Here is a 13,873-nt window from a genome sequence, read left to right as displayed (position 1 = left end):
TTTAGTTAAAACAGGGCATGAAAAACTATAGTTATAAGTGCCTTGGACTGCCTTCCTTATAAGGCAGAATACTGAAAAAAAGATCTGTTTTTTTACTCAAAAACAAAGTAAACAAAATCAATGATTTCAAAGTCCAGTGTGGCTGAGAGAATTCATTTTCTTAATATGGTGTGGGCTCAGGAGTGATGGGGAGAGAGTAGACATACAGGAATGACTGTCTACTGCAGGCTTCTGGCAAACTTTTTGGCCTATTGGTTCACAGCCAGTGTTTTTCTTCATAAATGAATTCCACATCTTTATTAAGTTAAGTATTTCTTTTTTTATTATTATTTGAAACATACTTTAAATATTTTGTTTTATGACGTCCTGGAAATTGATACAATTCCTTCCAGATCAAGGAAGATGGAAAAATCAATTACCTTTTTTTTACACTAACAGTGATTACACAAAAATTATGCCCCAATGTATCCATTACTATGAATCTCATTTGACATCATGTGTGAACGAAACAAGACCGCCAGAATGAAAGGTATCTTTCCGATTAGATGAATCAGTTATTTTCACAGAAAAGTCCTAATGGTTACTAAACAGAAATACACCCCTAGTGTGACGTGATTTGTAGAATACTATCTAGTAAGAATTATAGATTTTAAATTACAATTGATCTTTTATAAGAAAAATCCTTGCAAGAACAAATCAAAAGACATCAAAAGCCTGAAGTGAGCGTCTGATGTCAGATCCTTTACACAAACAAGTTACAGTTTGCAATCCAGAAACTGAATTTTATTAAAATGAATTTTATCCGACATAGATGGAATTTCAAAGTTGGCCCATTTACAGATGAGTTAATTGGCTTTATCCAAAAATGGAGGAATTTTGAGGGTCCTTTAAATCATGAGAATTGTTAGTTCAGAAATGGAGAGGACTGGAGAAAAAAATGAAGCCCAGCCCTTAGCAGAAACTACAGTTGCCTTCCCCACTCTTCAAAACCAAGTTCTCAAAACCTCCTAATGGGTTTCACTGTTTTCTTTCCCGTGCTTATCATAATCAGGGAACCACACATTTGCATCCCTAATGGACCCTTTTCAAAAGTGTGTTGACATTTCAGTAGGTTTTGAATAGCTCTTAATGCTTCTCTCAATTTGGTCAGGTGCCCACAGATCTCCTTATATGGGTCTCAACATACAGACTGTCTGCTTTACTCATGGGTTGTTGTTTTTTTTTTCTAATCCCTGGGAACCTATCTTAATTATACTCTTAAAAAAGTGAAAACTCAGAAGTCAGATGACTCAGAAAATGAGCATCTAGCTGGATATCCACACGCAGGGCAGCCTCTTAACTACATCTGTTGAACTCACACACAAGTCAGAGGTATCATCCCTTGTGCGGTAAATTCACTTTTTTGAGCTTCTATTTTTGTCGGAAGGAAATAGATATAAATAAGACCATCAAGATAAACATAGGTTAGGGGAGAAATTTGAAATCAGGCAGGGAGCTCTTCTGAGCAAGAACTACACTGCACTTTACTCCTTGCATTTTCTACAAGAACTAAGAACCCAGAGGGCTTGCAGAGAGGCAATTTCAGTCCCACCTACTTTCTGTGGCTTCAATAAAAAATGTGATCCAACAAAAACACAACTAAAATTATTTTTTTAAGTTTATTTTTTTAAACATTTACTCAGCTCCTGCTATGTTTCAGGAATGGGGGATGGGAGTGAATAAAAGATCATCCCTGCCCTTAAGAAATTCATCATCTATTAAGAGAAACAGACAAGGCATGGAAGTCAGGGCAGGGGTGTAATGGGAACCCCCCCCCCAATGATATCTAATACCATGGAGGCTTGGCGGGGAGGGGTCCTGGAAGAGGAAATGCAAGAACTGCTTCAGGAAAGATGAGATGTTAGCTCTGCACTGCATGTACACACACGTGTGTTGGGGGGGGTGGGGGGGATACTGGTGGTAGGGGCTCCGGCCTGAGTTAACCATCTGTGCAAGGCAGGTTGTTAAAGTACATCAACACAGGCCAAAAAAACAGTAAATAATTACTGTGGCTCATAGCTTAACATGAGATGAAAAAAATCTCTTTGGAAGGTAACAATCCCTACGCAGAAATACATGTTATCTGATGTGTGTTCACTCAGTCTGATCCCCTTGTAAAGGCCAGATTGGGAGGGAGGTACTGGGAGCTCTGGGCAGGGGCTCAGCATTTTTCAGAATCAAAGGAGTCCTTCTTGGCCCTATTATCCTATATTAAATTGCATTGGAAAAGGTAAAAATGCAGCTAGAATTTGGCCCTAGTTTTTCTGATTCTGAAGCCTTTTCCAAGACAGAAATTTGGTATCCCTTGAGTTTTCTCTCCCAGATTTCTAGTTTTCATTTCCTACCTTGAGCTCAATAAACATAGATGGGCACGAGATGGATGTATATTTTAACCATCACTTTTACGTAGCATTTTCATTGGAGGTGCTGAAAGTAGTTTTCTGTGTTTTTTGTGACTTTTACTCTCCCGTTTGGGTACTCTTCTTTCAACAAATTAATTCTGGTTCCTAAGGAGGAAGGTCCTACCTCAAAGCACTGTGTCAGATGCTGCACTAACAAAATAACAGATCTGCCCATTACTTCCATCATAGAGTTAAAACATATAGATTTAAAGATAGGGTTTGTTTGGTTTTGGTTTTTGGTTTTTGGTTTTGGTTTTTTTGGTCTACATAACTTGAAACCTTTTGAAAAGTACATTGTTGTCCCTTCGTTTCTAAATCGATATTGGCAGTCACTGAATGCACCCTTTCTTTCAGAGGAAAGAAAGGAAGGAAGAAAGGAAGGAAGTTAGGAAGGAAGCAGGCAAGCAAACCTTGGTGATCCTGCTTAACTATGAAGAGGAAATAAGGGCATGAGACAAGGTAGCTTCAGAAAGTGGGTGGCCCGGCCCACGCCTTCCCATCCAGACTCTTGCTCTCACTTTCTTGCAGCTCCTTCAAAACCCACTCCTTCTGAGCTTTTGCATATGAAAAATGAGGCTGTAAAAGTGTCAGCGGGCTTTTGATTAGCTAGTAGTAAGAGCTAGTAAAAGATAATTGGAGGCCATTTCATCTGTAAGATGCACAACTCTCCCCAGATCAATCCCTGGGTCCTTAATCTGTTGCTCCTGAGTTTCCTCATGCCAGCAAGGATTCTGAAGTTGTGGAGAAGCTCTAAAACAGCTTATCAAATAAAGAAGCTGTAACAGAATTCAAGTTTCCAAGACAATTCCCTGCAATTTGAAAACCTCAACCAATGCCCTGCCTCTATAATATACAGCATTTCCACACTGCGGCTCTTTTAATAAACGAATGGCTATTTCCCTTCAATCTGTTTGCTTTTAGTGGGCTTTTTTCCCCTCTCCAAAGAAGCTGGAATTATACTGTCAGACAAATGACTAGAATAACCGTGCATTGCTCTAGACACCAATGAATAAAATATATCAAATACTGCATATCCCTAGAGTGTATTATTCCACTTAGAAAATGGTATAATTGACTTTGGGTACTATAGGGGGCAAAAATCCAAGAATTTTTGAGTTGTAGGGCTATTTTCTGGTAATCGCCTGACTTGAAACTTTAGTTTGTCAATCAGACAGTTCTCTTAGCCCCATAAATGCCTTTTTTTTTTTTTTTTTTTTTGGTGGGGTGGGGTGGGAGGTTAATGAAGGAGAACTAAGAAAATGGCTAAGCTCCACAGGCCCTTTTTCTTGTCATAAAGTTGTTGTCAAAAAGATTCGCTATTATGTCTGGGATGGGTGAACTCCGTGGCATTTTGCATTCAGTAAAAATGTCTCAAACCATTTTTCAAACATTTTGAGGTTTGGCAAAAACCTGAAATCCATCTTGCCAAGCACTTTCCCCCCTTAATTCTTAAACCCATGTGTCTTTCAAGGGAAATTTAATCCGTATGTTTCTGATTCATTTACACTTAACTCATCAAAATGGTGTTTTGTAAGAGCTATTTGATGTTCAAGAAGTCTTATGAGCTTCTCTTTTTATAAGTCTGAAAAGCCTTTCTTTCTGAGAACCAGAAAATTGTATTTTACCAGCTGTAAACCAAATGATTTGAACTGTGTTAAAAATCAGGAACCTGCTGAATTTAGGAGGCAAGGAGAAAGCAGACACAATGACATAAATAAACGTCCTCACATGTCTGCCTGCTCACGCATCTCCTGAAGACTTTTCCAAAACGCCCTCTTTCCCTGAAGAAGCCTAGCCCATGGGGCCCAAGAACAAGCTGTAAAACCGAAGCAGGAAAGAACAATGGTCCGAGGGCAAAACTTCCCATAGATTCTGAAGATTTCCAGTAGAGAATCCTAGCTCAGAATCAACAGAAGTGAAACCTGGTGTGTTCCATTAGATAAATCTATTACCTAGGAGATAAAATGTCATTGAATTCCAGGACTAGAGGGACTCACGAGATTTCTAGCCCAGTATTGTTCGGATTGTGGGAGGGTGACTTAAGGGAGTAGCTGGGGGCCAGTCGGGGCTCTGTTTTCTATACTTGGCTTCCACATTAAGACATTTTTACAGAAAGTACTCTGAGAGTAAATTCAGTTTAAAAACAAATACCTTAATTTTATATGAGGACCCTGAGGTTTGGGGAAGGAATCTCGGAGTCGGGACAGACCTGACCATATGACCCAGGTCTCCTGACCTTTGTCCTGCATTCTTGCTATGTATCCGCCAAACCAATGCTTTTCCGACTCTGGATGTAGTTCCTTGGTGGGTCAGCTGGTGAGAAATTGGTGAAATCAGTTTAATCTGACATGACTAGTATCTTAGAAAAATGAATAGAATATAAGATACCCAAGAATGTATACCCAGTAAAAATTAAGTATGATGTCATCAAACCAGATACACACACATCCACATGTACCTAAGCACACACATGCGAGTGTACAGGGCTACAAGATAAAATAATATTTCTTACTGTTGTTCATATCAAAAAAGTTTCAAAACTGCTTTACCGTACAGAAAAACAGGTTTCTTTCACTGGTAGTTCAGCCAGTAGTAGTTTTCAGTTTGCCTCATTAAAGACCACATGACTAAAGAGACCCCAAACGATACTTCTCACTCCAAGAAGGAAATCCTATGAATCACTGGCCTATTGCACCAAAGATGGCTTAATCCACAGATTGGGAGAAATGGACAAGGAACAAATGTGTGGTGGAGGAGGGCCAGATACCTAGGTGAGAAAAGAAAGGGTCATCTCCATCCTCATATGATTTACGAACGGCAGGAATGATTTCCAGCTTGCATCCACTGCACAGTGGACGATTCAGACATATTAGCACCAGCATATTTCCAAAGTGCATTTTCCAAGCACTTAACAATCATTAATTAGTTAGAAACATCCTTTCAAGGTCGGGAGGCACAATAGTTCATCTACACACAGCAGAGCTCTGGAGACTTCAGGGAAGCTGAATCGTACAGCACCTGGATAATTACTGTGGGAAGATTAATGGGGTTAACTGGCTGTGAAGAATCTTGTGATAAAGCATTATGAAAAGTGCTGCCCCTGAACTGTGAGATGTCAGAGTTGGCATCCTTTGTGCCTAACAGCTGAAAGCTGCCTCCATGGCAAAGGATGCAAAGTCATTAAAACAACTACGAATTACCCTTTGCTCTCTTTTTTCAAAATCGTAATGAAGTGACAAGTTTTCTGTGGTCACAAAGTGCCTGAGTCTCTTTGGGATTAAAGTGTGAAGTGGGTTGTGTTGGGAATTGTGGTCTAAAACCGGTCCCTAGGTGGGGAGGAAGAGGGAGGAAGCAGCGAGTTTCAGAGCCCAGAGGTCACATCCTGCAGGTGGGTGGGTGCTGGTTCTGGGGTGGATTCCAAACTCTGTCTCACCCAACACGCACTCAGCACTCAGCGCAGTGAGGGCTGGTGCAGGGAGAGGGAGGAAGGCGAAAGTGGTGGGAAGCAGAGAGTGCCAGACTCCTGGACATTGACCCCACCTCATTTATGGCCCAGGGACAGCACGCCCCACCCACTAACTAGACACCAGGGAGCTTTTGGCTGGAGGTGGAAAGCAAGCTATCTTGTCCATCTCCCCATCCCTCCCTCCAGACCAGAGGGTGGAGTCTTTCAACTGTGAGGTGCCTGAAAGACTCCCAGCTTCTCCAAGCCAGCTGGTCGGGCTCCCCTGTCCCCCTGCTCATCTAAGTCTTTCTTGGCACTCTCCTCACCATGCCATCCCCAGGAGCCAGAACTCAAAAGAGGACTGGAAAGCATACACTTGAGCGAGAAGATGGAGTTCCTGGCACCTGGAAGCCCAAGAGCCTAGCACGGCAGAAATGTGCTCCTCACTGCATCAGAGCCTGCTCCTGGCCCCGCCACCAAATAGCTTTATGCTAATTCACCTCTCTGCTGTGTAGATACTGGATAATTCATCACATCCCTGGGTGGCCTCACTTTCTGAGACTGTAAGATGTGTGGTTGGGCTGAAGGATCTCTAAGGTTCCTGCCTTATCGATGCATTTAGAATTATGGGATTATTATTCTACAGCTACGGAAGTTCTGGAAGGTGAGAGGGAAGCCTAATGAAATGGCATCCCTTGTGACCTGCACACTGAAGCTTCCTCTTTGCCTTGGATGGAAGGAAAAGGCCAAAGAGCAGCCATGTTCTAAGCTAGGTCAAGATCTGAATTAAAAATAGTGTGGCTAGAGAGAGGCCAGTGTGCAATCGTCTGAGGGTGGATACTGCCCGAGAGCAGACTGAAGGCGAACATGCAATGCAAGAGTAATTTACATCTACATTTACACTAAATGGGTTTATCATAATTGCTGTTATTATGATTAATTCCAGAGGAATTAAAGGAGATCAGCCCTTTGCTGCATGGCTGCTGAGCTGACTGAAGTATTAAAATAAATAAGAAGGTCAAGAAGACACAGATGCAAAAGAAAAACTGCTTTATGCCATCTAAAAGAGAAACCTACTACTTAACTAAAAGCGGTGGAAAAAAAGAAAGACCCACCTCTTCTTGGCGCTGAAATAAACTGCTTTATGGTGAGATCCTAGACCTCATTTTCTGGCTAGTGCAGAGATCTGGTCACACAGAATAGGGTCCATGATAGGATTCTCTCCTCATCTCGCCTACTGCTCACAGTCTCACCTGCATTCTGTGACTCAGTTTACCTGTCCAGGAAGGAACTACTGAATGACAGCATTTCTCTCTCCCTTATGGATGCCCAAAATATGTCATTATCCAGACTTCCAAAAAAGTCAACTGGTCCCATTTGGTCCCATTATTAAATAACTAACATTTACTGAACACTTAGTATGCCGAGGGCTTTAGAGTTATCATTTCATGGATTCTGTCTCAGAGATGAAATAAATGCAGCTCAGAAACTTTTAACAGACTGTCGAAAATCACACAGCTAGCAAGTGGCAAAGCCAGAGCTGGAACACAGATCTAACCCCAACATGATTCAAAGGGCACAATCACAGGAGCTATGCTGGACTTTGAATAAACAGGTTCCACCTTTGCAAAGGAGCTTGCTTTATAGACTTTCCTTTCCCAGTGACATGAACCCCACTGAGGGCAGAAGGGCAGAGCCAAGGGGGCAGCCAGGTCCATAGGCTAGAAGAGGCCCACCTGGCATCTGTGCCATATCAGTATGTGCGCAGCTCAACATGACCTCAATTCTTCAAAGATCTTTGATTTATAGGGAAAAAAAAAAGTTCATGGGCTCCTAAAACACAGTAACTCATGGTAGGTATTCCAGCTTATATAACACAGCCCCTTGGCCCCATTTCCACCTCCCATTAAGATGAGTGATTGAGTCTGTGCATTCATTAATAGATACCTTGGCATTCATTTGGAGCCTTATTATTTTTTCCAGGCTTGGCATTTTTGGACACATCCAGTTCTATTTCAGTCATTCAGACGGCAAAGAAAGAAATTATAAGGTAGAATTCAACTTTTGGTATCCTGTGGAGAAAAGGAAGACTCTGCTGATAGCTAAATGGGCTTCAGCTATTGTACAACTACTCTTCGCACTCTCCATAATGATTGCGGACTATTGATTAATTCTTCTTGGGTACAGTGTTGCTTCATCAATCATTAAGTAAGCTCTCCTGCCAGGGTAGGTGCAGGAAGAAAAGATGTATGGACTTGTTATAAAGCGCATATGTACTATGCTGTGGACTTGGGAGTTCTAAGGCAAGTCAATTTCAGTTTTCAAGGATGTAAGTAGCCAAGGACCTGCGCTTGTCCAACAGAGATTCATCAAATACACACCTCTGAAAGCATTAGCGAACTATTTAATAAGCCTAGGGAAGTTGGCTTAAAAATCACAAATATGGACCACGGAATTTTGATTGGCCTTGCCCACCCTTACCAGTGCCACTCATTTCATTTTCTTTCCTCCTCTTGACTATTCCCCATATCCCTGAGCTATGAGCACTCACTCAGCTACTTGCACACACATCTTTCTGCAAACCAATGCAAAAGGAGTCCCCTTCAAGGTCAAAGGCCCATGTAAGCCAAACAAGAAGGGAGCAGAAAGGAGAAGCCAGTGTTCAAACCACTCCTTTTTTTTTTTAAGCGCAGTTCCAGATTTGCCCATCCCACTTTTTTTTTTAATTAACATATAATGTATTATTGGTTTCAGAAGTACAGGTCTGTGATTCATCAGTCTTATATAATACTCAGTGCTCATTACATCACATGCCCTCCTTAATGCCCATCACCCACCGATTCCACTTCCTATCAGGCACATGGCAGTGCTCATTCTCGCTCTCATCAGTCCACACTAATTTCTGCCTCTTAATGTTGACCTGGCCTTCCTGGCCATCACTTACTAAGTAAAATCTGAGACATCGTTTGTATCACTGGACTTGAGACAGCCTGGGGTCCATTTCCAGCATAGACTCGGGGATCCTAGAATGGAGCCCTTGTTGTACGTTTTGGGCCCCACTGCTGTTATATGATTCCATCAAACTCGCCATCATCACACTTTTCCACTTGCCACACCTTGGAAATCCCTTTCTCTTCAGTCTCCAAAACACCAGTTTTCCCACCAGAGAAGATACAGGGGAGGTAGCAAGCTTAAAAGGCAGCCTTACCCAATTCAAGATACGCATTAACCACATATGCTATTGCAAATATAACCTTCTCTTGTTCAAGCCAGGAATGGGATCTGGTTCTCAGGAGTGAATTCACTCATCTCCATTTCACTTCATTTCCCATTCACAAAGCCACAGCTGAGCGTGCATGCAGATGCAAGAGTCTTCTTCCCAACTGGCCCTGTTTTCATCTCTCCCTCCACTCAGGGCGCTGGAAATTTGGCAAGTCCTCACTTACTTTAATCAGAATGGCACTTTCACCTCTCTCATACCTGGCGTGATGTCAGACCTTGATTTTCTGGATAAAAAGCAGCATAAGAGAAGACAGGCTGGGAAGGTAGAAGCCTGAGTGATGTGTAAACCAGCTGCTCAGGGAGAGTCTGAGGTGGGTGGGTTACCTGCACAGAGGCTTCTCCTGGCAGATCCTTGACTGCCTCACTGTAGCAGCAACTACGACTTACTTCCTGTGATCTCACTGCAGGCTGGGGGAGGGCTGAGGGCGGGGGGGGGGGCTTAAAACAGACCCCCACCCCTCACAACCCATGTGGTAGGTATGGTTATCCTCATGTCACATAGAAGATAGAAATGACGGCACGGTGAGGTGCAGTGGCTTGCCCAAGACACACAACTAGCAAGTGGAAGAGTGATTGGAACACGGGCCTTTGGACCCCAAAGGTCATGCTCTTTTCAGAAAACCCTACACTACTTCTCCGATCAAGAGATGCTTGACCCCTGGTGCCACAGGTATATCCACCAGGGCAAAACTGAGGGGACAAGAAGAGGGGTGCTGAGCTCAGCACTGGCTATGGTTAAGCTTAGGCACGGACAGTTGACATTCCTCAGCCCTGGGCCTGGCATACAGAGGGAATATGTGTGTGCCTCTTCTGTCATGCCATCAAAGCCTTGCCTCCCCCTTTACCTGCTAACATGTGAGGCATGACCCCGGGGGCCCCCTACAGAGGGCAAAGCTGCCATTCAGGCCACATCCCCAAAGAATGTAAAAAATGGACAATGCCACCAAGAATGCCCATTGACAAGCACAGCCTTTAGGCCCTGACTACCAGCATGGTGGTGGAAAGTCTGTCAGTGATGGCAAGGTAGACCTAGCATGGAATGAACTCAAGGGGTTAGAGCTTGTGTGACCTTCAGTTTTCACAGGGATGAAAACAACACACACACACACACAAATAAACAAATGAGACAAATAAAACCAGAAAAAGCAATGTCAATATTCGGGTTGTGATATTTACTACAGTTTTCTAAGTTGTTACCATTAGGGGAAACTGGGTGAAGGGTACACAGGAACACGATTACTTCTTACAAATGCACGTTAAGTCTACAATCATCTCAGTAAAAATGTCAGTTACAAAACAAGAATCAAAACAAAAACTTCAAACACAAGAAAACAATCTCCAAACAGTGGAGCTGATGATTCTTAGCCTTCCAGGCTACCACGGGAATGAAGTGAGATAATATTAGTTAGTCTGACCTAAGAGCTCGGTTGAGCTCATGCTCCTTGCCCTGCCTCCCCGTCAGTTGTAAGCAGGACATTTCTGATTATGGGTGAACAACTCAGAGCCAAGTCAACATAAATTGTAATGCTCTAAAAAAAGAAATCATGCCCTCTTTATTCCTGAAGAGTCTCAAGCACACATTTGGCACTCATCAGACTGTGCACAATGACTAATAACCTTCACCAGTGGTTTCGTTTCAGCTCTGGGTAATTTTTCCCCCCAGATAGGCATAGTTGTGGTCCTTCATCCTATGCACAATTAAGCTGGGTCCATAAATACACACTTTACAGTAAGGCCACTACCCTGGAATTTGGCTGAAGAATAGGGATATTGTTTGGGAAAATTATCTTTCTAAGAAGCACCTATAGTTTTGGCTTTCAAGTTCTTTGAAGTTTTAAAATGTAGCCTTCGACCTCAACTAAAAACTTGAGTTTGTGTTAAAATCCCTGAAACATATCAAGGAGTCATGTGATCTTTTGGGGGAATAAATTCATTACAAATACTGTTCTGTATCATTATGAGTGAATGAAAACTCATGTCTCCTGCATTTTTTAGCACCATTTGAGGCAGCTGGGAAACTTGCAGGGTCTTTTAGAAAAATGTGCTGGATCAGTAAATTCTCCCTTGCTCTTCTGCCACTCTTTCTGACAGACTTGCCCACATAATTATCTCTCTTCGAGGACTCCTTGCAGGTAGCATTTGAAAACTAAAAATTTCACTCGGGGACTCTTCTGTGCCAGAAAAGCAAAAATAGAAAACAGCCTTCAAAGTGGAGAAAGACCTGTTTCTCCTTGCCCTCCTCCCTTTATTTTTTTTTTCCTCCTCCCTTTATTTAAGGCACTAATGCATCTTGAATTCAAATGTACTTTTCTCTGAAAAGTATGCCAAATACCTTTTAGCAAAACTTTTACAGACCATGGACACAGACACAGACACAGAACTTTCCAGCTGGAAGGGACTTCAGAGACCATCTCAGATTGGTTCCACACATGGGGGAAGGGCCTACAGCCCACCTTGTCTGTTCCCTCATTTTAAAATGAAGCCCAGATGCTTTAAGTGATTTGCTCAAGGTCATCAGGATTTGCACTCAGGCCTCTTGACCTCCACCACACCATGCTGTTTCTTCCAAAAATTACCTCTGCCTTCCCTGCCCCTTCCATCTCTGCTCCAAAAAGGAGAGCGGGAGGTGGAGGGAGGGGGTAAAGATCCATAAAAAGTCATAATTAATCATAACCAAGGCATGCATTAAGTAAATAAACATAAACACCTCCTTGGTATGTGCCCCATGCTTCATGATGCTTCTCACTGTATGGTAATCATGACTAGAAGAGCAAGAGAAGTTTTGGAGTAGCCAGGAATCAGGACTGCTCTCACGGGGCCAGGTCTCTAGCTGCAGAGGGCTGCAGTCTGTAACTATCTAATGACGCTGGATGGTTTCAGCAAGTTCACAGCCTGAGCAGTACATCACAGCACTAAATATCTTTTGTGAAACACAGAGAAATGTAGTGTAATTTTCAAAATATCAATCTGTCTGTCTCTCTCTCTCTCTCTCTGGGGACACTAGGTCCTTAAAGCATAAAGAACACCATCCTTTGCTCCCCCTCTCCATTTATTTAGTGTTGATTCCTGACTTGCCAACATTAACTAGCTGTTTCTAGACAAGTCAATCAGGAAGCTTTCATCATCTCCCCCACCACCCCAGCATATCATCTTAAAATTAATTCAAGAACACAGAAGTCCCAAAGATGGCACTGGATTAAGCTGTCACACGAAACAACAGAAAGTTAAAATTCTCAAGCAAATGCACAGTCGCCGTTAACACTGGCCGAAATAAGAGGCAAAGGACTGTGGCTACTTTGGAGGCTCATCATATACGGACTGTAAATGCCCCAGTCTAGTCTCAATAATAAACGCAGTCGCACACCTCTTCATACTCAGCATGCCACACCAAATCATTCTCCGGGCATTCACAAGTCACCAGTTACACTCAGAAAGCCACTCCCCACTCCCACCGTCACTTCACTTCGACCTTTTATGAAAAGACAACCGTTTTGAGCCATTTAAGAAAGAGAGAGAGAGAGAGAGAGAGAGAGAGAGAGAGAGAGAGAGAATCCTGGTGGAAAATAATACACAGCTGTGATAATATCATGTTTTTTTTTAAATACCATAATATAGTTTTACTTTTAATAATAAAAGATAAAAAAGGGGCGTCTGTGAATAATTAGAGACTGCAGTCTGAAGCCAGTTACAGTCACTGCAATTGATAATAAACTGAAAACCCCTTGAGAGCAGGTAAATGCTTTGCAACCCTGACCCCCTTGCTCTCACATTACTTAACTACCCTGCGGTTCTTGCATTACATCACCATTCAAGCGATTGGTTCCTGCATTTTAACTCTCTCCCTGTCTCCTCCGATTAGGAGCAACACCGCAGCAAAGAAACTTCGCCCGAGTTTGCACTTTCTCGCTTCGCTTTTTATTTGTGGCCTCTTTGCTCCTGTCGCGCTCTGGCTTGCTCCGTTTTTGTTTTTTGTTTTTTGTTTTTTGTTTTTTGTTTTCTTTTTTTTGCCCAGCCCCGGCCTCGGTTCAACTCCTTCAGGTCGCTGTGCTAGCACAAAAACTCTTATCAAAGTGAAAAGAAACGCCTCGTCGGGACCAGAAGAGGAGCGGAGGGGCTGGGGAAAGAGGAGAGGGAAGACGAGGAGAAACAAAGACGGGCAGAAAGGGGAGAAAGGGAAGAAAAAAAAGAGGAGGAGGAGGAAGACTGGAGAGAAGAAGGCGGTAGGGGCAAAAAAAAAAAAATTCTACAAAATCAGGAAAAAAGAAAATAAAATTAAAAACAAACCTCATGGACATCACTGAGGCTGAATTCCCTCCTGAGGTGCAGAACATGAGAGCTCTGGAATGAGTGTGTGTAGAATTTGAGCCAAAGCTTAACTAGCCTGAGTGAGTCATATCCTTCCCACTTGATTCCAGGCCAAGCGATGATGTAATGCGCTGGCCCTTCTCTTGCGCCTAGCTCTGGCTCTCTCCCTCCGGCTCGCTCACTTGCTCGCTCTTTCTCCTGGGCTCGCCCTCCTCCCCCTTCTCCTTTTTAGCTCAGTGCTGGTGAAGTCACCATTTAAATCTGGCAGAACTGAAGCAAAAACTTCAATGTAACCAAAACAGCCCCAGGCTGAGTTCCAGACTCGGGGAGCCTTAGTGGTGCAATTGCCCTTAGAAACGAGTAAACAGAGGGGAAACAGTGCCGCCTGCGGATGGCCCAT

General features: G+C 42.9%; 1 protein-coding gene across 4 annotated transcripts in view; it reads right to left on the bottom strand.

Moving 5' to 3' along the window:
- The window catches only part of CREB5 (cAMP responsive element binding protein 5), a 376,944-nt gene that overhangs the window by 117,724 nt on the left and 245,347 nt on the right, over nt 1-13,873 (bottom strand). The window contains exons 1-2 of one of the 4 annotated variants that reach the window (XM_035723334.1): nt 13,453-13,514; nt 4,678-4,754 (exon numbers count right to left, since the gene is read on the bottom strand). The exons of 1 other annotated variant lie outside the window; for it this stretch is intronic. Coding sequence is in view for 2 of the 3 variants with exons in the window: in XM_027574287.2 (XP_027430088.1) it covers nt 13,453-13,499 (47 nt within the window). In the remaining variant the exon portion in view is untranslated. Of the gene's footprint in view, nt 1-4,650; nt 4,755-13,452; nt 13,515-13,873 lie in introns of those variants that run through there. 2 more of the 4 variants (XM_027574288.2, XM_027574287.2) reach the window with 2 other exon arrangements.

The sequence above is a fragment of the Zalophus californianus genome, chromosome 12, assembly GCF_009762305.2.
Source record: "Zalophus californianus isolate mZalCal1 chromosome 12, mZalCal1.pri.v2, whole genome shotgun sequence".
Classification (NCBI taxonomy): domain Eukaryota; kingdom Metazoa; phylum Chordata; class Mammalia; order Carnivora; family Otariidae; genus Zalophus; species Zalophus californianus.
Note: the sequence above shows the minus strand (reverse complement) of the source record. Positions and strands in the feature narration are given on the sequence as shown.